Source organism: Mustela erminea, chromosome 2, assembly GCF_009829155.1.
Source record: "Mustela erminea isolate mMusErm1 chromosome 2, mMusErm1.Pri, whole genome shotgun sequence".
Lineage (NCBI taxonomy): Eukaryota > Metazoa > Chordata > Mammalia > Carnivora > Mustelidae > Mustela > Mustela erminea.
The window spans coordinates 108776794-108801641 of record NC_045615.1 but is presented as its reverse complement, the minus strand read 5'-3'; the positions used below and the strand labels follow the sequence as shown (position 1 = coordinate 108801641).

Sequence of the window (24848 nt, the reverse complement as noted above, 5' to 3'; positions counted from 1 at the left end):
TTTAAAGGTCCCCAAGTCATTGTAATATGAAACCAACATTGAAGCCACTGAGTATACTAGAGTAGTGTTCCTTAACCTGAGATGCTCATCAAAATTATGTGTGGAACAACAACAACAAAAAACAAACAAAAAAAAAATCAAAAAACAAAATCAAACCAAACCTGTGGCTTCATTTCTTTAAGATTCTAATTCTGTAAATTGGAGGTTGGGACTAAGCATCTGTTTCAAAGAAGAAATGTAGATAGATAGTTCAGGGTCTCAGTAGAGCTTTGAGTTTTAGGGTTCTTAGTACACTGGGTACCTTTTACCTTTCTTATGTGATTTAGAGATCCTACTGAGGTATACAGTTCAGTTGCTGGAGTAACAGAAGGCAGTTAACTGACCTAAATGTCTAACCATATGAGACTGCTTAAGAGTGTTTGACAGCTTTGCATAGGAAAACCTTCTGCTTCTGATGCTTTTTAATTATTTGGGGTTTATTAGCCAGAGAAGCCATAGAAGGAACGGTTCTTTTGGTGTACTCTTCTCTACACTTTTTTGGATAAGCTGACTGGGTGGCAACAACCAAAATTTCTTTCTCTTGGAAATATGGGGTCATAATACTGCAATTGAGCCATTAATTAAAAGGTGTAAACAAAATGAGTCAAGCATCTTTCCTTATGAATGTTTCATTTAGGTTTTTCAGCCAATGTTAATGGAATATTTTACCTATGAAGAGCTTAAGGATATTAAGAAGAAAGTGATTGCACAACACTGCTCTCAGAAGGACACAGCAGAACTCCTTAGAGGTCTTAGCCTGTGGAATCAAGCTGAGGAGCGACAGAAGTTTTTTAAATATTCTGTGGATGAAAAGTCAGATAAAGGTGAGATTCATATGTTTAAATAGTGAGAAGTTTGGAGGCCATTTGCATCTTGTTAATAAGAACTTTAGATTTTGTTAGAAGAATAATTTTAAGCCATTTATTTTCAAGTATATATTTAATTGAAGACATAATTTCTTTTTTTTTTTTAATTTTATTTATTTGAGAGGAGAACAAGTGGTAGGGAGGGGCAGAGAAGGAGAGAGAGAGAGAAAAGCAGACTCCCTGCTGAGCAGGAAGCCTGATGTGGGGCTCTGTCTCAGGATCTTGGGATCATGACCTGAGCCAAAGGCAGACGCTTAACCAACTGAGCCACCCAGTTGCCCCGAAGATAGTAGTTTCTAAGAATTTGGTGTGGTTTATGATAATTTAACATCCCATATGCAGTGTAATGTTGGGCCACATGCAGTGTAGTGTTTCTTAAAGGAACTTATGTAGTAATAATAATAAAAATTATTTTGGTCAGTCAGAATCATTGAAAGCTATCATATACAGAGTACTTTTGCAGTATCATTCAACTTTCTTTTTTTTTCCTCCCCATCATCTAGCTTTCGGAGCTCCATTGACCATAGTGACTGTTTATCTTTCCTTGTTTTGTCCATTCGTTTTTAAAATAAGTTATGCTTATAGCTTTATTTCCATCCTTTTCCATGTGTTATTCTTTTAGCTTATATCCAGTAATAATACACAGGGGAGCAAGTATGAGAACACTGTTTTTCTATGTATTGTTACTTTAAGAAAACAGATGAGAAGTGCAAATAAAGTCTGCTTGCCTTTTTAATTCATAAACTACTTCCTCATATTTATTTATTTATTTTATTTTATTTTTTTTTTTAAAGATTTTATTTATTTACTTGACAGAGAGATCACAAGTAGACAGAGAGGCAGGCAGAGAGAGAGAGGGAAGCAGGCTCCCTGCTGAGCAGAGAGCCCGATGCGGGACTCGATCCCAGGACCCTGAGATCATGACCTGAGCCGAAGGCAGCGGCTTAACCCACTGAGCCCCCCAGGCGCCCCTATTTATTTATTTTTTTAAAAGATTTTATTTATTTATATGACAGAGATCAGAAGTAGGCAGAGAGAGAGGAAGGGAAGCAGGCTCCCTGCTGAGCAGAGAGCCCCATGTGGGGCTTGATCCCAGGACCCTGGGATCATGACCTGAGCCGAAAGCAGAGGCTTTAACCCACTGAGCCATCCAGGCACCCCACCTCATATTTATTCTTATTGATCTTTGATAGCTTTGCCTTTTAAAACATCATTAAAGGAAATTGGCATCCTCAGGCTAGTAAAAATTTTTCTTCTGCTTCTAGATGGGCAATAACAGTGACAGTCCTGTTAAAATAGCTTAAAATTCTTTGAAATTGGTCCTTTTCTCTTTATTTAACAAAGTAGGTGAGATGCATGTTGAAACAAAAATGTTTTTATAGGTGAGCCTATAATTAAACCCATAAAGCTTGTGTGCTTCATTCTGAAATGCAGCTTGTGCCTTCGACACCAAGCCAAGACCTGTTGTGTCTAGTTTAATTGTAATTCTCACATGGGATTTAAAAGCATCACACTTAATACATTTAGTTTTCCCACTCCTTCAAAGCAAATTATAGCTGTATTATGATTAAATATTTGCCATTTGAAAAAGGTTGGGTTAAAGTAATGTGATCACAGCATTTCTGTATTTAAGTTGCTTTGTGAGGGCAGATCAGGTGTATAAGGTACCTCAAATTCTTTGCAGTCCTTATTGATGAATCTCTTGTAGTTTGTATTCTTATTGTAGCACTTTATTTGCATTTTTTGGGAAAAATGCTCCTGAAGTAATTTATTATAGGAAATTGGACATTCAGTGGCTATTTTTAAAAAATAGTTGCTGACAAAAGATTGCCAATAAAAATGTACACGAGCATTAGAAATGTTAACATTACATTGTCTCAGCTGGCTCACAAATAGTATAAGTAGGTTTGGTTACCTGTGGTTACAGAAGTTAGATTTGACAGACCTCTTATATCACATGTGAAAATCAAAGAGGGAACACAAGGAAAATATTGACAGGAGTCCTAATACATGAATGGAACGTGTTACGAGATTTGTGTGTGTCATTAAAAATGCCTTGGAGATCTCATAATCTGGCTGACTCTATATTTGAAGCTGTATAACCTGCTGGGTTCCTTTTTCAAATGATGCTTCTTATGCTACAGAGTGAGTATTGTTTTTTCTGTGACGCCTTTGTAAGAGGAAGTCAGTTCTGTGTTCATTATTGTAGCTCCACTGATGAAGTATGATTTGGGACCTCATAGTTTAACCCTACAGGTTCTTAACAAGTTGAACATCCCCATGTTACCACTAGTCCATGTTATTTCCTTTTCACATCTTGGAAGCAGGAAGGAGTGGACTTTAGGCACTGGATTTTATTTATAGAAATGCGATTGTAATTTTTTACTGCATTTGCTCTTATAGCCTTTAATGTTAAAGTTTTTTTTTTTTTTTTTTAAATTTCAGAAGCGGAAGTGTCAGAACAAGCCACAGGTATAACCCATCTTCCTCCTGAGGTAATGCTGTCAATTTTCAGTTATCTTAATCCTCAAGAATTGTGTCGATGCAGTCAAGTAAGCACTAAATGGTCTCAGCTCGCAAAAACTGGATCGCTTTGGAAACATCTTTACCCTGTTCATTGGGCTAGAGGTAGGTAAATGAAACTTTTAGTTTGTTTTAAGAAATACTTCAATCCATTTCTCTAAGTGATTACATTTAGACATTAATAAGCAGGGTCAGGGAGGGAAATTCTGAGACGTTGACCGAAGAGTAGATTTTACAGTTAGCTGATGTGTTTTTTGTATACACTTTTGAAAAACTACAATGCTGATGTATTCATGGGTGATTTATGTGATGTGTGCAATTTCTTTTAAATAGTTAGGAAAAAAATAGGGGAGAGAATGCAAAATAATTGGCAAAATGTTGATAATTGTTGAAGATCGGTGATGAGGTGATGGGTATTCATTATGCTACTTTTTAAATGCTACTTCTTCCTGCTTTTGCCTCTGTTTGGAGTTAAAATGAAATTAATAGGTTGTCAGAACAGATTTAAATAATTATATAAAAAAGTAGAGAATAAATTCTATAAAATTTAAAGATGAAGCACCATTAGGGCTGCCTTGGTAGTGGCTCAGAGTAACTGACTCTGTTTTTGTCTTCAGCATATTTTTTGGTGATTGGTAATGCCTCATCCTAAATCACAATTTCATATTTATTTCATTGTGATAAGTTACTTTTACTTATAAACAATTAAAGAAAATTTCCTTTTTATGAGCATATAGTGCAGTCATGGAGTAAAAGCAAATAATATGGCATACATTTTTCCTGTATGAAACTGATTTAAAAAGTTTCTTCTAAATGACTCTTTTAACTTCACATTTAAATTAAATTTTTTTTTTTTTTTTTAAAGATTTTATTTATTTATTTGTAAGAGAGAGAGAGTGAGAGCGAACACAGGCTGACAGAAGGGCAGGCAGAGTCAGAGGGAGAAGCAGGCTCTCTGTGGAGCAAGGAGCCCGATGTGGGACTCGATCCCAGGACGCTGGGATCATGACCTGAGCCGAAGGCAGCTGCTTAACCAACTGAGCCACCCAGGCGTCCCTAAATTAAATTTTTTTGTTGTCTGTAATTTGTCATTTTGACATGGAAATATATATTTCTCACATAATTATAAATTTAATTTTAAAAATTTTATTTTTTATGTTAATATATAGCATCTTTAAAATAGCTGTTCTTAGATATTTTTTTAGCAAAGCTGTTTGAAGTATTGAGTGGACTTACTAACTGATTATAATTATAATTATTTTTTAAGATTTCATTTTTTTTATTTGACAGAGAGAGCACAAATAGGCAGAATGGCAGGCCGAGGGAGAGGGAGAAGCGGGCTCTGCCTTCACTGAGCAGGGATCCTGATGTGGGGCTCGATCTCAAGACCCTGGGATCATGACCTGAGCTAAAGGCAGCCGCTTAACTGACTGAGCCACCCAGGCGCCCCAGAATTACTATTTTTATGTAGAATAATTTTCCTGTTGGAGGAAAATGAAATATTAAGTGAGAAGTCGAGGGAAATACGGATATATTTAATACTTTCTTGTTTAGCTATATCTTTATTTATAACTAATTAATAGGGATTAACACATAATAAGGTACTATTTGATGTAAAGATCAAATGTAAAAATGCTGTACAAGACTTCTGTGATCTTAACCAATCTTAAATATGCTTCTCTTTGTTTTTAAATGTTTAAACAAAAAGTTTCAATAAAATTTTTTTGTTTTTTTAATTTATTTATGGTGTTTGTTTCTAGTGTCTCTCAATCAGAATTTTTTACCACCATCCAGGGAACATTTTGAAATGTCTGTGGAGACATTTTTGTTTGTCCCATTTGGGAGGATTTTACTAGCCTGCAGTGAGTAGAGGCCAGGGTTTGTGCTAAACACCGTATTACAATGCACAGTACAGCTCCCCACTGCACAGAATTACCCAGCCCAGAATGTTAGTACTGTTAAGATTGAGAAATTGTAATTTAGATGTAATGTTAAGGGTTCAGTAAATTAATTCTGCATTGTCTCTTACTTCACAGTTGTATAATTTAATCTTCAGGATCTTTACATTTATGATTTAGCTTTACCTTAATCTTTCCCCTTTGACTATGTTCCTATCTATTGCTGAATTGCCGACTATTCACTATTGAGCAGAAAGTCTTTGCTTACTTTTGTTTATTAGCTATCATCATTTGGAGGGTATTGCTGGTGCCAGTGTGAAGCCACAGTAGGGGAAAAAGGTTAAGTTCTTTTCAATGATTTCTAAAATTGCATGTAAGACTATTGATAATTATTTTTCATAATTCTTTTTAGTATGTCTGAAATTCCCTTGCATATTATTTAAGTGTAATTTTTAAACCATAATTGAAAATTTTTAACACTTGCTGGCCCATTGCCTAGACTAGAGCTCAAATATTTTCTGTGTGCAGAGATTTTCATTGTAAATAGGTAAATTTTTTTTTTTTTAATGGTAACTGGTCTAATCTTACTTTGTTCCTTTTATTTATTTGTTGAGTAGGTGACTGGTATAGTGGTCCAGCAACTGAACTTGATACTGAACCTGATGAAGAATGGGTGAAAAATAGAAAAGATGAAAGTCGTGCTTTTCAGGAGTGGGATGAAGATGCTGATATAGATGAATCTGGTAAGCTATGTTTGGAATTAAAATGAATACATGGTGCTTTAGTAATTAATATACTTAACAGTTAAGTGCTTATAAATTATTAGGTGTTAAGATTTGCATATTTTGTGTCTTTTAAAGAAATTGGAGTTTATAAGCCTACTGCTTTGTAAAATTTGAAAGAATAATAAGCAAACTTAAAATTTATTCTGTTTGATTTAAGTGTATATAGGATTTTTTCCCATCTGTTGTTATATTTAAATACTTAAGTCAGAAAATAATGGCTGTTCTCCTTATTGAAGTAATGTACATTCATTATATAGCACTTTGTAGTTTACAGTGTGTCTTTTAGGACCATTTTATTTGATCAGTTCAGCAATATTTATTGAGTCATCCTGGCTTAGAGGAAGGAGCATGAAGCTGTTGAATCTGTTTATTCATTTGTAAACCATCATACTACTTGGTTCACAATGTTAATGTGGAATTAAGTTATGTATATATGAAAATTCTCTGTAAATGACAAGGGATTATAATTAGTCTAGCCATACTGTAAGTACTGTGGGAGAATTGAAGGGTGACTAAGACTGTATTCTTAAAGAACTCATCTGGCAGAGAATTTAGAATAGGTAATTCTTAATTCAAGGCATATAATTAAAAATGCCACAGTAGAGGTTCAGAAAGACACTATTTGGGAGTATAGAGGAGGAAGAGAAAAATTCTTAGGCAGTATTATAGGAGATGATTACTAAAAATGGTGAAAGAGTTAAAAAAAAACAGACAAGACATTCTAATACCTGGTAAAACTGAAACTGCATGGAATTTTTATGTATAACTTGCTCACTTAAAAAATACTAAGCTGGGGGCACCTAGATGGTGCAGTTGGCTAAGTGTCAGACTCTTGGTTTCTGCTCAGGTTTTAATCTCAGGGTGGGATCCAGGCCCATGTCAGGTTCTGTGCTCAGCAGGGAGTATGCTTGAGTTTCTTACCCTCTCCCCCGCCCAAATAAATAAATAAATCTTAAAAAAAAATTTTTTGGCAAAGAACCAAACGTAGAAAAGGAGGACTATAAAAATAAAGATCTGTGAAATGAAGTCGCCACATTGTGTTATGGTTTTGAACATTTAGAGGATGCTACATAAGAAGGAGGTCTGTTTCAGCTAGATTGGGTGATATGCTCACCCTGTGGCAAGAACTTTCTTGGGCATAAGGTTAATAGCGAACAAAATAGGAAAAAAAAATCCTTGGCCTTACAATTTGGAGAGGGGAGGGACCTCTGGGTGGCTCAGTCAGTTAAGCATCTATCTTTTGGTTCAGATCTTGATCTCAGGGTCCCGGGATCAAGCCCGGCATTGGGCTCCTTGCTCAGCCAGGAATCTGCTTCTTCCTCTCCGGCTCCCTCTGCCGCTCCCCCTGCTTTTTAACTCCCTCTCTTTCCTTCTTTCTCAAATAAAAAAAAAAAAAAAAAAAGAGGGAAGATAAATGATAAACACAGGCAAAATATATCTGCTGTGCTGCATAGTGTCAGGAGCCATGGAGAAAGAGAGGAAAGAAACTAAAATTTTAAATAGGGTGACTAAGGTCTCTTCAGAAGTTTGAGCAAAACCCATGTGAGCTTTAAAGTCTTTACCAAACTTAGTGTATTTGTCTCATCACTTGAGGAAATAACCAAAGAATGCTTATCAATAAGCATTCACATTGAAAAGGAAAGGTTAAGGCTGTAATGATTGAGTCTTGTTAAGGTAATATATCCCGTTCAGCTGTTTGGTGTAGTTAAGACTAAACTTTGAATCTACCACCTATATTTTATGTTAGTGCTTTTTCAGTTTAGTTGTCTTTTCTAGTCTTGCAGGAAGATACTGTTCTTCACAGGATATTTAATTTCTTATTTTTTTAAATTTTTTTTTAGGATTTCCCAGTAAAACAGATTTAGATAGGGAGGACCACAGAAACAAAAGAATTATTTGAGAATAAAATTACTGTAGGATAGATAGGGTTTGCCAAAAGTCATTTTTATCTTTGTACTTTACATATGTCTGACTAATAAACAAGAAATTTAGGTAAATCTGTAAATATGGAACCATTAGTCACAAATTCAGAATTTTTTGAAATATTTCTTTTGTAAGCTACACTCAGTTTTATTTTAAATGAGACTTTCTTAAAAATGAGACTTTCTTAATTCTGTTAAACTGTTAGAGATATTCAGGTTATGTCTTTAGGTAAGCATAATAATAATAGTGCCCTGAGAAAGGTAATACAATTATTAATTCTTTTTTTTTGGTTTAGTTGGCATTTTTTTTTCACTTATATCAAATTGGAGTTTGTAGTGTTTTTGTGGTGTTGGTTGTTAACAGTGTGGCATCCTATTGCAAACATCTAGGCTCTACAGAAGTTATTAAGCAAAAACCAAAAACCACGCTTCTTAAAAATTCTAAGGTACTTTACTTGATTTATTATGACCAGGCTCATTCAGTTGTTTTAAATCCTTTTTAGCTCTGTGTCCCTTTTATTTTTCTAAAATAACAAATGATACTTTTTATCATAGTTATTTTTCTTTGATTTTTTTCTTAAAGAGCTTCTATTTTTTTGAAGAGCTTCTACTGTTCTTTTAAATACTCAATATTTTTCCAAAACTTCTTCAAGTTCCTGAAGCTGAAGGTATTTTTTCTGTCTCTGCTATATTTACTCATCACCTTCAGCCTCAAAAAGTGAAAAAAAACTTTCATTCTCATTATAAAGTTTTTTTCCCCTTTTGTCTCTTTTTAGTTGATGTCAGACCTGTTAAATACTAAGTTTTGGTGAGTGAGACCTTATCCATTGAAGTTGCTTTACATATATAAGGGAGTTTAAGAGTAGCATCAAGTATTAAAAAAAAAAAAAAAAAAAAAAAACCATAGAGAGAAAGAAAAGGGGTTGACCTGGTTGACCCAGCTGGATAGGCACCTGACTCTTGATCACAGCTCAGGTCTTGATCTCAGGGTAATGCGTTCAATCCCTGCACTGGGCTGCACACTGGACATGGAGCCTACTTAAAAAAAAAGCAAAAAGTATTTCATATTAAATGACTTGGTGATTCCTTGAGTAGCCTGATAGAATTACTGGTATCAAATTCTTAGATTTTTGAATTCATTTTACAGAAGAGTCTGCAGAGGAATCAATTGCTATCAGCATTGCGCAAATGGAAAAACGTTTACTTCATGGCTTAATTCATAATGTTCTACCATATGTCGGAACTTCAGTAAAAACTATAGTATTAGCATACAGCTCTGCAGTTTCCAGCAAAATGGTATGTATAAATTAGTACTAGTTTGGGTATTAAGAAAAAGTAGCAGTGATCTAAATTTGGTTTACTTATTCCTGAATTTAATGAAGGAAAAAAAATAGCTGTTTACTTAGGAGAGTGCCTTCCCATGGGCAGCCATACACTGCTAAATTTTCATGTTATTTCATTTCAGTTTTCCTAGTAGTTTTGGTATATAGGTACCCTCTACACATTATAGAAAAGGAAACAGAGACAGGGAGAGGTTAAACAATTTACTTAGTTTCACAGATACTAAGTTCAGTGATGAAACCCAGTTTTTTTTAATGTTTCTTTATATGTAAGAGTTTGTAAAACAGGCAAGTGAGATTAAATCACACTGTCTTACAAGTGTGTCTTGTCCTCCATCAGAATCTCCTTGGGTATTCCTTAGAAATATAAATTTCTTGGGTCTAATCTCATGGTTACTAACACAGATTGTCCAGAGTTTTGAGTTTAGAATATGTATTTGTGAATACATGAACTGAAGTGATTTTTTACATGCACAAAACTTGAGAACCACTGGCTTATGTTATTTACTGAAAGTTTTTTACTAAAAGTGATGTCTTTCTTAATCCCACCCCCCCCCACCAGGTTAGGCAGATTTTAGAACTTTGTCCTAACTTGGAGCATCTGGATCTGACCCAGACTGACATTTCAGATTCTGCATTTGACAGGTTAGTTATTTTTTGGACATTTCAGTATAATGATTTCAACTTACGTATTAGTAGAATTGTTCTGTAGTTTCTTATTTCCATAATTGCAGTTTAATTGTACTATTAGATCTAAGTCATATGTGACTTAACTTGATAGCACCCTCCAGTTCTTTGCTTCTTGTCCATAGGATCCAGCTGATCCAAAAATTCAGTTTGCATCATCCTTTTATCTTTATAATCCTCTACTGTGTCTAGACCTTTGAGCCTTGCTGGACAGTCAATGTAGATTGGCATTATATATTTTTAAGAAGTTTCCAGTTTCATTTGGGCTCCAAATGCCATTTGGCAAAGCTTTCTCTTATATTCTTCATATTCTGGAACTGTAACATTTTCCTCAAGCTACAGTCTTCATAGGTTTTATTTCCTTAGATACCATCACTTTCTTTCTTATTCTACCTCACCCTTCTCTTTCCCCCTCTAGCATTTATATCAGTATCTCTCTTCCTGTTTCAGAGGGAGAGGTGTACCCTTCTCTGGCTATGGCTAATTCTGTCCCGGTTCCTAGAGTTTGTTTCTTCTGGATCTTCCTCCTTTAATTAGTTATTCTCTTTCTTTGGTGTGTGTATAGCCTTTCCTCCACTGGTTACTTGTTGGAATAATATGTGAAGTCTCTCCTTTTTTATATCTTTGTCCTCCTTCCCTTATAACAGAAGAGTAGCAATAATCTTAAACCCTAATTACTCTGTCTTTTCTAATTCCTAGTTTCTAAAATGATGCCTGACAGTAGATACTCAGTAAATATTTGATTATATTAGATTTTAAATCTTTTAGTTTCTGTCTATTCACATATAATCAAATGCTTTTGAAGATTTTAACAATAGCCACTAATAGTCCTATTATTTCTTAATTATAGTTGGTCTTGGCTTGGTTGCTGCCAGAGTCTTCGGCATCTTGATCTGTCTGGATGTGAAAAAATCACAGATGTGGCTCTAGAGAAGATTTCTAGAGCCCTCGGAATTCTGACATCTCATCAGAGTGGCCTTTTAAAAACTACGAGCAAAATTACTTCGACTACATGGAAAAATAAAGACATTACCACGCAGTCCACCAAGCAATACACTTGTTTGCACGATTTAACTAACAAAGGTATTGGAGAAGAAATGGATAATGAACACCCCTGGACTAAGACCGTTTCTTCTGACAGTTTCACTTCTCCATATGTGTGGATGTTAGATGCTGAAGATTTGGCTGATATTGAAGATGCTGTAGAATGGAGACATAGAAATGTTGAAAGTCTTTGTGTAATGGAAACAGCATCCAACTTTAGTTGTTCCTCCTCTGGTTGTTACAGTAAAGATATTGTTGGATTAAGGACTAGTGTCTGTTGGCAGCAGCATTGTGCTTCTCCAGCCTTTGCATATTGTGGTCATTCATTCTGTTGTACAGGAACAGCTCTAAGAACTATGTCAGCACTCCCAGAGTCTTCTGCATTGTGTAAAAAAGCATCAAGGACTAGATTGCTTAGAGGACAAGACTTAATTTACTCTGGGAGTGAAAAATCTGATCAAGAGACTGGACGTGTACTTCTGTTTCTCAGTCTGTCTGGATGTTATCAGATCACAGACCATGGTCTCAGGTAAGTAATTAGTTGCAGAATATTAAGAAGTGGACATGTTTACATTCTCAAATAGAATATAAAAATTTCAATTTAAGTCATTCCTTTTAGCTGATTTGTTTAACTGAAAGAGTTAACCAGAATCTGTCCTACTTCAAAGCATTAGAACAAAATAAGTTGAGCTCAGAGTTTCATTTCAGTCCATTTGAATTCTTTGTGAAATATGGAAGAACATTTAGAGTTTATTTTTTTTAAGAATTTTTGTTTATTTTTCAGAGAGAGACAGTGAGTGTGTGTGCATATGTATAAGGTGGGGGAAGGCAGAGGGAGAAGCAGACTCCCTACTGAGCAGGGAGCCTGAGTGGGACTTTATCCCAGAACTCTGGAATCCTGACCTCAGCCAAAGGCAGACACTTAACTCATTGGGCCACCCAGGTGCCCAGAATGTTGAGTTTAATCAATAGTCAGCAAATGCCTACAAATTCTCCAAGATGCTTTAGTAGATGAAAAATAAGATAGTTTTTCCCTCAAGGGCTTGTAACAGAGAAGAAGATAAAATATACCATATTCCATTGCTGTGTATTATCTGTGTACACTCTAGGGATGTCGTATAGAGATTCTGTGGGTATAGAGAGAGAAGACATCTCTCATTCAGTTGTTGTAAATGATCAGGAAATTTAATGAGGAAGGGTACCTGGCTGGGTCAGTCACCAGAGCATCTGACTCTTGATCTCAGGGTTGTGAGTTCAAGCCCCATGTTGGACATGGAGGGAGCACCTGCTTAAAAACAAACAAATAAACAAACCAAAACCCCCAAAAAACAGAAAGAAAGAAAAAAAAGAAATGACACTGAATTGAATCTTGAAGAAAAATGAAGGATTTTGATAGGTGACAGTAGAAGACATCATTCATTCCAAGCAGTGAGGATTACTTGAGCACACAGTACACATAGTAGTAAAGCGCTATTGTAATTGTTGTTAGGTTATTTTGTTGTTATGGCTGTTCTCAGCATTATTAATTTGCAATAATTATTTCATTATGTTTGATAGGAACTTTTGGAAATTTGTTTATGTGTTTTCTCTTTTACCTTGTAATAGACTTGAATTTTATTAAGGTTCTTTAATAATGGGATGCTAAACATGTTAAACAATGAAAATTCATCCAACATAAAGCCTAGTATTCTTCTTTTCTTGTTGGTATGATCTTTAGCAGATTAAGTTGGACTCAGTAAATGTTCAGAAACTTGGTATTCCAGTTTGGTTGTGGTGAATGATATGTACTGGGTGATAGTAGGATGTAAGTTTATAAAAGTAGATTGGTGATATATAAATGGAAGGTAAAAGAACAGAAAAATTATTTTTTGAGTAGCCTTCTGTCTTCTTTCTTTAAGAAGCAAGGTCCTTAAAGGTATGTATTTCAAAATGTTTGCAGTTAAAATCCTATTTTAAATTTATAGGGAAGTTAGCAGAAAAGTGATCTTTGTAAAGAGTTTTTAATTTTTTTATTTTTATTTTTAAATTTTTATTAACATATAATGTATTATTTACCCCAGGGGTACAGGTCTGTGAATCATCTGGCTTACACATTTCACAGCACTCACCATAGCATATACCCTTCCCCATGTCCATACCTAGCCATCCTCTCCCTACCTCCCACCGCCCAGCAACCCTCAGTTTGTTTTGTGAGATTAAGATAGTTTGTCTCCCTCTTGATTCCATCTTTTTTTTTTTTTTTTTTTTAAGATTTTATTTATTTATTTGACAGAGATCGCAGCTAGGCAGAGAGGCAGGCAGAGAGAGAGATGGGGAAGCAGGCTCCCTAGCGAGCAAAGAGCCCGATGTGGGGCTTGATCCCAGGACCCTGGGAGCATGACCTGAGCTGAAAGCAGAGGATTTAACCCACTGAGCCATCCAGATGCCCCCCCCTTTTTAAAAAAGATTATATTTATTTATTTATTTGACAGAGATCACAAGTAGGCAGGCAGGCAGAGAGAGAGAGGAGGAAGCAGACTCCCCTCTGAGCAGAGAGCCTGATGTGGGGCTCAATCCCAGGACCCTGGGTCTTGATCCCATCTTGTTTCATTTTTTTCTTCCCTATCCCCCAGACCCCCTGCCCTGCCTCTCAGATTCCTCAGAAAATAATTCTATACTAATTTATTGGCATTAATATTAGAATTTGGCCTACTTAAAATCTTTAAGGGGTACAGAATTACATTTATTATTATTTCATCATTTAGGATTTTCTTTTCTCTTTTTAACTTAAAATGAGTCATGGTTTTATATTGGGAATTTTTGGAAAATGTAGAGTATCTGTTGAAGTAATTTAGTGCCGTTATATAGCCTTAAGTTTTACAAAAAGCACTGCTGAGTTGTATCGGAATTGAATAGCCAGAGTTTAGAATTTTTGGTCTTTGAGCATGATCTACTTGTACTGCCTTTTTTTTTTTTTTTTAAGTTTAAAAAAAAACTTTAATAGAAGCAACGAAATAGCTGAAGTACTAAAGACAAACTTAACAAGTAATGGACACCATCTATAAGAAGAAAACTTTAAAATACTGAACAACACAGAAGATATTCATTTAAACAAGTAGAAAGTTCTGCCATATTCTTGAATAGAAAAAACCAACAACATAACAGAGTCAAAGCTCCCAATATTATCAGTTGGTTGGCCAAATACAGACAAAAATTCTAGGAAAAAATCACAATAAATACTGCTTTCGTAATTTATTAAACCACATTATGAAACTAACTATATGCAAACAGAGTGGTATGTGCTTATGACTAGAAAAAAAACAGAATAGAAAGTGCATCTAAATCTATAAAGCATTCTTTTCGTTTGATAAAGAGAGCTCTTCAATTTAAGTAAAAAAAAATATGAGTTACTAAGTAAATTAAACTGAGTCAATAATAAGCCATTTTGAAAAAAACCCAAAACACGTAAATTTGGATTCCTGCCTCATATACAGTAAATTCCAGATGGATCAAAGAATTATAAATGAAAAATTAATCATAAGGTATTAGTGGCAAAAAATTCAAGCACATGGAGTTCTTTTACATTCTGAGTGGTGAAGGCCTCTTAACCATTGCAGACAACTCTAGAAGCTTTGAAGTAACATATTGGTAAATTCAGCTATATAAAATACAGTTTTTCTGCCTGAAGAAAAAAATAAAAGGCAAGTGACAAATGGGGAAAAATTGCTACTTATTTCACAAATTATTCGTTTTCCTAATGTGGAAACATTCATACCAATTAATAAGAAAATAATCGAAAAACAGCTGAAAATTTGCAAAGCACATGAAAAAGCAAATTACAGAAAATGGCATACAAATATTTAACTCCTTGAAAAGACACTTGATCTCATTTATAATAAGGAAAATATAAAATTATAGTTTTGTAAGATACAATTTTCACTTACACATTTTGGCAATATTTTAAAATTTGATAACACAGAGGCACTTTCATACTTCTTGCTAGAAGTGTAAGTTTTACTGCTTTTTTAAGTTATAAAGAAACTCCCTGGGAGAAGTTCTGTATTTTATTTTCTCTCATTTTTTCTTTTTGTCATTACAGTCTTTAGTAAACTAATCTCTTTCTTCCTGGAGAATGGAAGGGTGGAGGTAAAGCATTCATTAGCTCAGAGAGGTAGCTCTTCTTGGCTCCTAGGTGCTGTTATGTTTTATGGGACCCACTTAGAGCTCTGTTAGGTTATGTGTTCTTGTGAAAAATGTTGGAGAAAATACCATGGTTCACTGACTTTGGGGCCAGACAGACTTGGTGTAGGTTGATACTGTTTTTTTAATTTTTTAATTTTTTTTTATATAACTGGCTTTGTGTAAAATACTTAACCTAGCCTTATATAAGGTGAATAGGTGACTCAGTAGATTTTCAATAAGTAGTAGTAGCTGTGTAATGATTGCTTAGTTATCTTTGACATGAGCGTTTGGAAATTGATGACATGTTTATATTGTAAGAAGACAGTATATAATACATATAACATACAAAATATGTGTTACGTGACTGTTTATATTATGAGTAAGGCTTCCAGTCAGCAGTAGGCTACTAGTAGTTAAGTGTTTGGGAGTCAGAAGTTACGCTTGGATTTTCTGTTGCGCAAGGTGGGGATTGTTGGTGTGCTTACCTCTGCAATGTTCAGGGGTCAACTGTAGATTTGAATATTACCAGACTCTTTAAAAATTGGATATCAGGTATGTTAAAATGAAGAATTTATCCAGCCAAAACCTAATACTTCCCTGCCATTACAAGAGATACTTAATAGGAGATGATTACAAAAATCTTTCAGAAGGCATGTACCAAGAATGTTTTCCCCTGAGGTAACTGCTGTTACTATGGCTTGACTGCTGTGCATCATTCCATTAATTTTCTTTTTGTTCAAATTCAAGTGCATAGATTATAGTTAAAGCAATACAAAGTAAGACAACCATATTCTCATTCCTTTTTAAACTTTTTGTATTTTTATATGTGTATTCCTGATAATGGTTTTAGTTGTTTTTGAATGTAACTTTTTTTTTTAAATGTAACTTGATTTTAAAGAATTAGGAATTTTTGGTTCCTAATAATTCATTTTCCAATACCATTATCTTTTTCATTACCACTATACCTTATTAAAACATATCTGTAGCTCTATTCAGTTGTGTTTTTTTTTCCTTTTTCCTTTTTTTCAGTTTATTTTAAATAATCTCTACACCCACTCTGAAGCTTATATTCAAAACCCTGATATCAAGAGTTGCATGTTTTTCTGATGAGCCAGCCAGGCACCCTTCAGTTGTGTGTTCCTTTTTTTTTAATTTTTAAAATTTTCAAGTTAAAATTTTTTGTTTTTACTTTTGTTGTTGTGGTGGTGGTTTTTTTTTTTTTTTTTTTTTTTGTTAAGACATTTTTTTAAACACTTTTTAAAAAAAGATTATTTATTTATTTATTTGACAGACAGAGATCACAGCAGGCAGAGAGAGAGGGGGAGAAGCAGGCTCCCCACGGAGCAGAGAGCCCATGTGGGGCTTGATCCCAGGATCCTGGGATTATGACTCAAGTTGAAGGCAGAGGCTTTAACCCACTGAGCCACCCAGGCGCTAGTGGTGGGTTTTTTTGAGAGGGGGTACAAAAAGTGATTTTATTTGGGGACAGGAGCTGTGGGCAGAAAGGGCTGCTGCCACTTTTTTTTAAGTTTTAAGTAGGCTCCACACCCATCCTTAAGTGTATGGTAGGGCCCAAATTTACTAACCTGAGATTAAGACCTGAGCTGAAATCAAGAGTCACTCAACTGACTGAACGACCCATGTGCCCTCAGTTGTATTTTCAGCATGACCAGTTTTATTATTCAAAGAATGAAATAACACCTATACCTTTTTGAAATGCTTCAGAGCTGCAGTGATATCTGAGCAAGTGGCAGTTTTCCTATGTTTTCTTAGTTTTATTGGGGTATTTTTAAATAAGTCAGAGTTTATTAAAAATTCTGTATAATTAAAAATCAATTTCAAAGAGAGTCAGAATTTTTTATTTATTTTTTAAATTTACATATAATGTATTATTTGCCCCAGTGGTATGGGTTTGTGAATCATCAGGCTTACACATTTCACAGCACTCACCATAGCACATATCCTCTGCAATGTCCATAACCCAACCACCCTATCCCTCCCCACTCCCACTCCCCAGCAAGGGAGTCAGAATTTTGATGACTATAATTAAGAGGTATCTTGTGAAAAAGAATTTAGAAACTTCCTGATAAGCTTTGGAAAATGCTAGGAGGGGGACATATTTCATCTAAAAGCAGAATTATAGAGGGGATGGGGGTGAGGGGATGAGGTAATTGGGTGATGGACATTAAGGAAGGCACATGATATAGTGAGCAGTAAGTATTATATAAGACTGAAGAATCCCTGAACTTTACATCTGAAACTAATACATTATATGGTAATCAATTCAATTTAAATAAAAAATGCAAAAAAAGTAAAAGCAGAATTATAGGGCTTTATTTGACTATAAATTTCCATCCCCACTTCCCTCCAAGGCATAATTCTTTTGTATTCATTATGTTTAAAAATTATTTCATTTTGGGGTGCCTGGGTGGCTCATTTTGTTACGCATCTGACTCTTGATCTCAGCTCAGGTCTTGATCTCAGGTTGTGAGTTGAGGCCCTGCACAGCCTCCTTAAAAAGTAATAGTAATAAAAATTATTTCAAGATCAATTACAGTAGTAACTACTACTGGTGTCAGTGGGTTTGAGAACAAATAAAACTCACATGTGCATACAACTTAGTGTATGGGAACAGAGGGGCTGATTGGAAGCTTTCAGTCCTTCTGCATTAGGCGTTATGTTCTATTTAGGGATGTGGTAGCTTGAGTTTTGGCAGTTTGGTTATATGGGGCTTGTTACAAGAGCATTGACTATGAGAATGTAGATTGAAAATCAATATTTTTTTAAAAGATTTTTATTTATTTGAGGGAGAAAGAGGGTGGGGGAAAGAATATGAGCACAGTGGGTAGGGAGAGGGGTGGAAGAAGAGGGTGAAGCAGACCTCCTGTGGAGCAGTGAATCTAGTGTGGGCCTGGATCCCAATCCTCTGAGATCGTGATCTGAGCTGAAGGCAGGCACTTAAGTGACAGAGCCACCCAGGTGCCCTGAAAAATCAATATTTTAAAGTAAATTGAAGCCTTAAGGAACAGATAGTGTCATGTATAGTCTCAGTGCAGTGCAGTGTTTTCAGGTTTTGTAGAAATGATATCTTGGCTGTTATTGATTAAAAGTAGCCTCTTATTTAAATCCTCAACCTTCTTTGGCCCCCTCACGTTGCTATTATTGTTTTGTTATACACTACTCTTTCACTCCTTGACCCCAAGGCAACTACTCTTCAGTTTTTTGCAGATAGCTTATATTATTGTTAGGTCTTGCTTTTTAAAATTCAGTCAGATACTCCCTGTCATTTAATTTATTTAGGCTGTTTACATTTAGCATAATTATTGTTATGGTTATTTTTATGCCTATCATCTTGCTGCTTTTCTCTTGTTTCACCTTTTCTTCTTCTTTTGTCTTTTCCTGACTTCTTTTGGATTTATTAAGTGCTTTTTAGTATCTTGTTCTATTTCTCCTGTTGGCTAGTACCTCATGTATTTAGTGTTTTCTCCAGAGTTTGTATGCATTTTTGTAAAGTCTTTGTTTACTAATCCCATCATTATCATTTATTGGTCTGTTTCTATTGATTGATTTTTTTTCCCTCATTCTTTGAATGTCTAGTATGTCATGTGATACCAGATAGTGTGAATTATACATTGTTGAATTCTGGATTTTGTTCTGTTTCTTTAAAGGTTACTACTTTTTTTTTTTTTTCTTTAAAGATTTTATTTATTTATTTGACACAGAGATCACAAGTAGGCAGAGAGGCGGACAGAGAGGGGGAAGCAGGCTTCCCCCTGAGCAGAGAGCCCGATGTGGGGCTCGAAACCAGGACCCTGAGATCATGACTTGAGCTGAAGGCAGAGGCTTAACCCACTGAGCCACCCAGGCGCCCCAGGATTACTACTTTTGAATTATTCACTGCTCTGTAATATTTCTATATATCTTATAGATACTTCTATAACTTTTTTTTTCTTACTGCATGTATTGTCAATACTTGGTTTAGTGTTTCTTTCCTTAAGTTGAGGGCAGAACCTGTATTTTACTCATCTTGGATTTTACTGTTTAGGCTTGTGTCTGACATACTTGGGCATTGGTGATAAAAGGTAGACTTGAGTGATCTTCCTCGAATGCATTTTTTTAACTTGTTATTACTCTTCTTTCTAAACCTTTCAGTGAGTTTTGTTACACTTTGGTTAGGTCCAAATTCTTGGCCCTTGCTTACTTCTGTAGTTTATATCTTTTTATCTTCCTTAACATCTAAATTTTTACTTGGTCGTATCCTCAGCTCCACCAAAAAAAGGCGAGACAGATGTCTTTCTCTCACACACAAACAGACACACACACAGAGCCATGCTTTTTGTAGCCATATTCAACTATTTTCTCTTTCTTCAAGGCACCGTATTTCTCATCTTTAGGCATTTGAATTTGCTTTGTAACATACATTTATTGGCTAACTTCTGTTTGTTTCTTGGGGTGCCTGGGTGGCTCAGTTGTTTAATTGTCTGTCTTTAGCTGAGGTCATGATCCCAGGGTCTTGGGATGGAGCCCAGAGTTGGACTTCTGCTCCCATGGGGAGCCTTCTTCCTGTCCCTCTGCTTGCTGCTCCCCCTGTTTGTGCTCTCCCTCTCTGTCAGATGAATAAGAAATCTTAAAAAAAAAATTAATGTCCCTTCTTATAGGAAACCTTTTTGGACTCCCCTCCTCCCCCCATCAATGCGCTTCTGTATGTTCCAGGAGACAGTCATACGGTATTATAATTGCATATTTATTTTTGATTTGTTTGATTTCCCATTAAGCTCAGTGAGGGCACTGACTGCCCAAGTTTTTTCTTCAAGAATACTGTGAAAAGAAGTTTTATATTCCATGCAGTCTATCCTTAGTGTGCTGAAAATTTTAAATTTTAGGAAATGGAGTAGCCTCTGCATCTCAGAAATAGTTTCTGAGATCTTTTCAGACCACTTTTTTCTCCCAGATCCACTTTCTTTTTTCTTTTAAGGTTTTATTTATTTGGGGGCTCCAAGGTAGCTTAGCCAGTTGAGTGTTCAACTCTTGATTTTGGCTCGGGTCACGATCTCAGGGTCATGAGGTCAGGCTCTGCTCTCAGCTGGGAGTCTGCTTGAGATTTTCTCTGCCTTTGTGCCTTCCCCATCCCTATTCAGCTCACACACACATTTTCTCTCAAGTGAATAGATATATCTTAAAAAAAAAAAAAAAAGTGAGAGAGTGTGTGCATGTGAGCAGGGAGAGGAGCAGGGCAGGGAGAAGGAAAGAGAGAAGAGAATCTCAAGCTGACACGGCTCTGAACATGGAACCTGGTGCCAGGCTTGCTTTCATGATGCTGAGATCATGACCTGAGCTGAAATCAAGAGTCCACTCAACCAACTGAGCCACTCAGGTGCCTTGAAACCACTTTTTAAAAGCTGTTTATTATTTCTTATTATGAGCTATTCAGCTTTATAGGAGAAAAATAATGAACTTTAAACTTTGTACTGTCTTCCTTTGTTCCTGGTCTTCCTTTAAAGACCAGTGTCTCTAACTGCTGTGGTCCAGTTAAGCCACTGAGTTCCTGAACTGCCACTGTTGTTAATTTGAAATCTGAAGGATGGCTCAAGATAATTTATGATTACAAAAAAATTAGTTTAAATCAGTTTTTTTTTTTTTTCAGTCAAAATATAAGGAGATGTGTGCATTTAAATCTCCCTTGGGGCTTGGGGTTTTGATAATTTGTTTTATTTTTATTTATTTTTTTAGAGATTTTATTTATTTATCAGAGAGAGAGAGAGGGGGAGAGAGCGAGCACAGACAGACAGAATGGCAGGCAGAGGCAGAGGGAGAAGCAGGCTCCCTGCTGAGCAAGGAGCCCGATGTGGGACTCGATCCCAGGACGCTGGGATCATGACCTGAGCCGAAGGCAGCTGCTTAACCAACTGAGCCACCCAGGTGTCCCGATAATTTGTTTTAAAAGAATTTTTTATTTGAGAGAGATGAGAGCGAGTGAGCATGAGCAGGGGGAGGGGTACAGGGAGAGGGAGAGAGAAAATCCCAAGTAGACTCCCTGCTGAGCTTGGAGCCTGATGCAGGGTATGATCCCATGATGCTGAGATCATAACCTGAGCCAAATTCAAAACTTCGATGCTCAACTGATTGAATAATCCACCTGCCCTGATAAGTTTTTTTTAATAGATCAAGTTTTTTTTAATAGATCAGTTTCTTCTTTTAAATATGCAGTTACAAAACTTTAAAATGTCCCTTTCTAGTCTTTGCTAGTCAGCAGTCCTTTATGGAATATATAAGTATTTTCATAGTTTTGAAAAATCTCAATAATTCATATACTTTTACTTTACTTCCTAATTTTCCTGTACCTGCACAATTATGTTAATTTTTTAACTAAATTTATTGTATTGTTAGTCTCTTGACATCCCTTTTAAGATAGACTGTTCCAGTTTTCACAGTTTTGCAGTTGTAATATTGCTTTACATATTGTACAGAAAAATGATGTTCTCAATTTTGTTCTTGATATTTTTCAGCGCTGCCATTGTAATTTTAGCTAACTTCTCATTTTATCTATTTGTATTAATGTTTTTATTCTTCTAGGACATGCCATTAGGTTTTCATTTTTACTGACATGTAATTCAGTTACCATTAAGTTCATCCTTTTGAAGTATACAAATAGTGATTTCAGTAGATTTATAAGGTTGGCAGGCATCACCACTGGTTCCGAAACATTTTCATCATACCATAAGGAAACCCTCTACTTTTTAACAATTACTCCTTACTCCTCTTTGCCCTGGGCCCCTGGCACCTACTAATTTGCTTTCTGTCTCTATGCCTATTCTGCCTATTTTGGATATTCATATAAATAGGATCATACAGTATGTGGCCTTTGTGCCTGGCTTTTTTCACTTAGCATAATGTTTTCAAGGCTCATTCATGTGGTAACAATAGGAGTACTTATGGCTTTATAATGTATGTTTATCTATTCATTTTAATTAGTTGGAATTTGGGTTGTTTCCACTTTTTGGTTATTATGAATGATGCTGCTATGAATATTTGTTTTCAAGTTATGTGAACATATTTTTTCAGTTCTCTTGGGTGTACACTTAGGAGAGGAAGTGTTGGGTCAAATGCAAATGCTAATGCTAACTCTGAGGAACTGCCAAAATTGGTCAGTAATTTTTTTGATAATTTTTATTTAGACAACCTGTAGGAGAAGGAAGATGACAATTCCAGGATTCAGTACTTATAAGAATTGAGTTGCTGACTTGTTTATGGAATGTCCTTAGGAAAAATGTAGGAAGTTTTTCTCAGTTAAATGTACTGCTACCTAAGGATGAGGTTAGTTACCATGTTTTATAGAAATTCTTGAATTTCCTCATTACCAAATTGAAAGATTTGTTAATAGTGGTCCAGTGGGCCATAGGAATATATAAATTTTCATAGAATAATATATTCTAATTGTTGGATTTCTTGTCTTACAGGGTTTTGACTCTGGGAGGAGGGCTGCCTTATTTGGAGCACCTTAATCTCTCTGGTTGTCTTACTGTAACTGGTGCAGGCCTGCAGGATTTGGTTTCAGCATGTCCTTCTCTAAATGATGAATACTTTTACTACTGTGACAACATTAACGGTAATGCCTTTCAGTAATGAGATAATTTTGAAGGAATGGATTTAACATTTTTTGACAGTTCTCATGGTTCTTAGGGTTTCTGTTTAATTTTCTAGATTTCTAATTACCACACTTTTTTACATTCACTGAATTCTTTACATTTGATAAAATTTAAAAATCATGTATATTTTCATTAATTAGCTTCTATAAAGGTAAGTTTTTTTTTTTAGATAGGTATTTCAAGTGTATATTCTGCCAGATTTTTGAGCTGTGTAAAATGGCAAGTTATAAGAAAACTAAAATTCTCTTTTTTTTTTTTTTTAAGACTTTATTTATTTGTTAGAGAGAGAGAAGGAGAAGAGGGAGAGGGAGAAGCAGACTCCCTGTTGAGCAGGGAGCCCAGTGCATGTCTTGATCCCAGGACTCTGAGACCATGACCTGAGCCAAAGGCAGATGCTTAACCAACTGAGGCACCTCGGCTCCCCTAGAAATATTAAAGTTCTTACAAAATTTTGGGAAATTCTTCTAGAGTGATACAGCATTCATGAACAATTTAGAGGTATTGATGTTCTAGATATACCAATTTCTTAGGGATGATGACTCAGATTTCTTGTAACATGACTTTAAAAAAAAGTGCAGTTGAGAAGGGAGGACTTTGGTAATGTGAACTTCTTGGGGATCCTGGGTCTGGTTTCAAATTAGTCTCATGGAAGATTGAGAGGGGAGTGGTATTGGGGAAGAGGCTGAGATGCCTTAGACATGACTAAAATTCCTATACTGTTTTGGAGATTGATTGCTGAACCTACTTAAAACAATCATTGTATAAATATTTATTGATTGTTTTGTTTCTTAAACCTATCCTTACCCTGCAGTGGGCTTGTTGCATTTGTTTTTTTCAAGGTACATTCAGGGCCCTTTGGGGCTTTTGATAGTCACTGGTAGAAACTAGAAGTTTCTAGAGGCATAAAAAGCTTCTCAGTTATTAGTAAGCAAATCAGTTCCCTGTATTTATAACTGGAAAAGCATTTACATGGTTCAGATTCTACTACGCAGCTGTCTTTTTACACCATATGCTGTTTTCTTTGAAAGCCCAAGTTATCTTAAGATGACAAGAATATCACCTGAGTTTCTCTCAGGAGAACAGTTGAAAGGAACCAGGAAGACTGGAGGAATGGTCTCTTTAATGACATACCTGTAGGCAGAGAAGTTAGCAAATTGCTATTTCTGGGCGATTAGGTTTTCCTTAAATACATATAAAGAGACAGGAGATCGCAGCTCTTTTATTTCTGGCATAACATGGGTGATACGGGAGATGACCTCCCTTGTTCTTGAAATCGCAACACTAAAGAGGAGCATTTCTTTGCTCTCGTGCTTTCAGCATATAATCCAGGAATGGTGAAAATGAATGTCATTTTAGTTGCAGCCTGCTAAGCATACAAAACCAGTTTGATTGTTTCCATGAACCATTTGCTGCTTTTGTAGATGCAGTGAATTTGAGATGGGAATTTTTTTTTTTTTTAGTGTGCAGTTATGTCGTTGTAGGTGCAGTGTTGTACTTCCTAAGGCTTAAGGACATACCATGAAAAGTAACTAGTAGGCAGTTATTTTTATAAGAAAAACATCTTATTTGTATGTTGCACTTAAATTGTATACAGTTGATTTCAGCATAGGTTTTGCTTGTGGGAATATCACAACTGAATTTGTTAGATTTGTTTTTGGGTATATAGATGTTACAGGGTGGGGGAGATTGGATTTCAGTTCATTTTTATGATTTGTCTACTTGTTTTGCTTGTGTAATTTTGAAAACTTCTTGAAATTTAGGTGATGGGATAGAGTTAAATACCTGAAATCTTTTGCATCTTGTTAGGATGTTAGAATTCCTTTCATCTTAACTGGTTTTGAATATATAAATACTAAAGTGTTCCAAAGGAGCTGCTGCATTCCTTTTGTTGAATGTGATTTTTTCTTGATAAATGAGTGGTAATTTTCAATAAATGA

At 35.5% G+C, this 24848-nt stretch overlaps 1 protein-coding gene across 1 annotated transcript in view; it reads left to right on the top strand.

The window, feature by feature from the left end:
- FBXL5 (F-box and leucine rich repeat protein 5) overlaps positions 1-24848 on the top strand; it is a 45508-nt gene that overhangs the window by 12482 nt on the left and 8178 nt on the right. Inside the window, exons 4-10 of the mRNA XM_032333883.1 lie at positions 677-863; positions 3351-3533; positions 5944-6069; positions 9181-9329; positions 9936-10018; positions 10911-11633; positions 22723-22871. Coding sequence (XP_032189774.1) covers positions 677-863; positions 3351-3533; positions 5944-6069; positions 9181-9329; positions 9936-10018; positions 10911-11633; positions 22723-22871 — 1600 coding nt within the window. The remainder of the gene's footprint in view (positions 1-676; positions 864-3350; positions 3534-5943; positions 6070-9180; positions 9330-9935; positions 10019-10910; positions 11634-22722; positions 22872-24848) is intronic.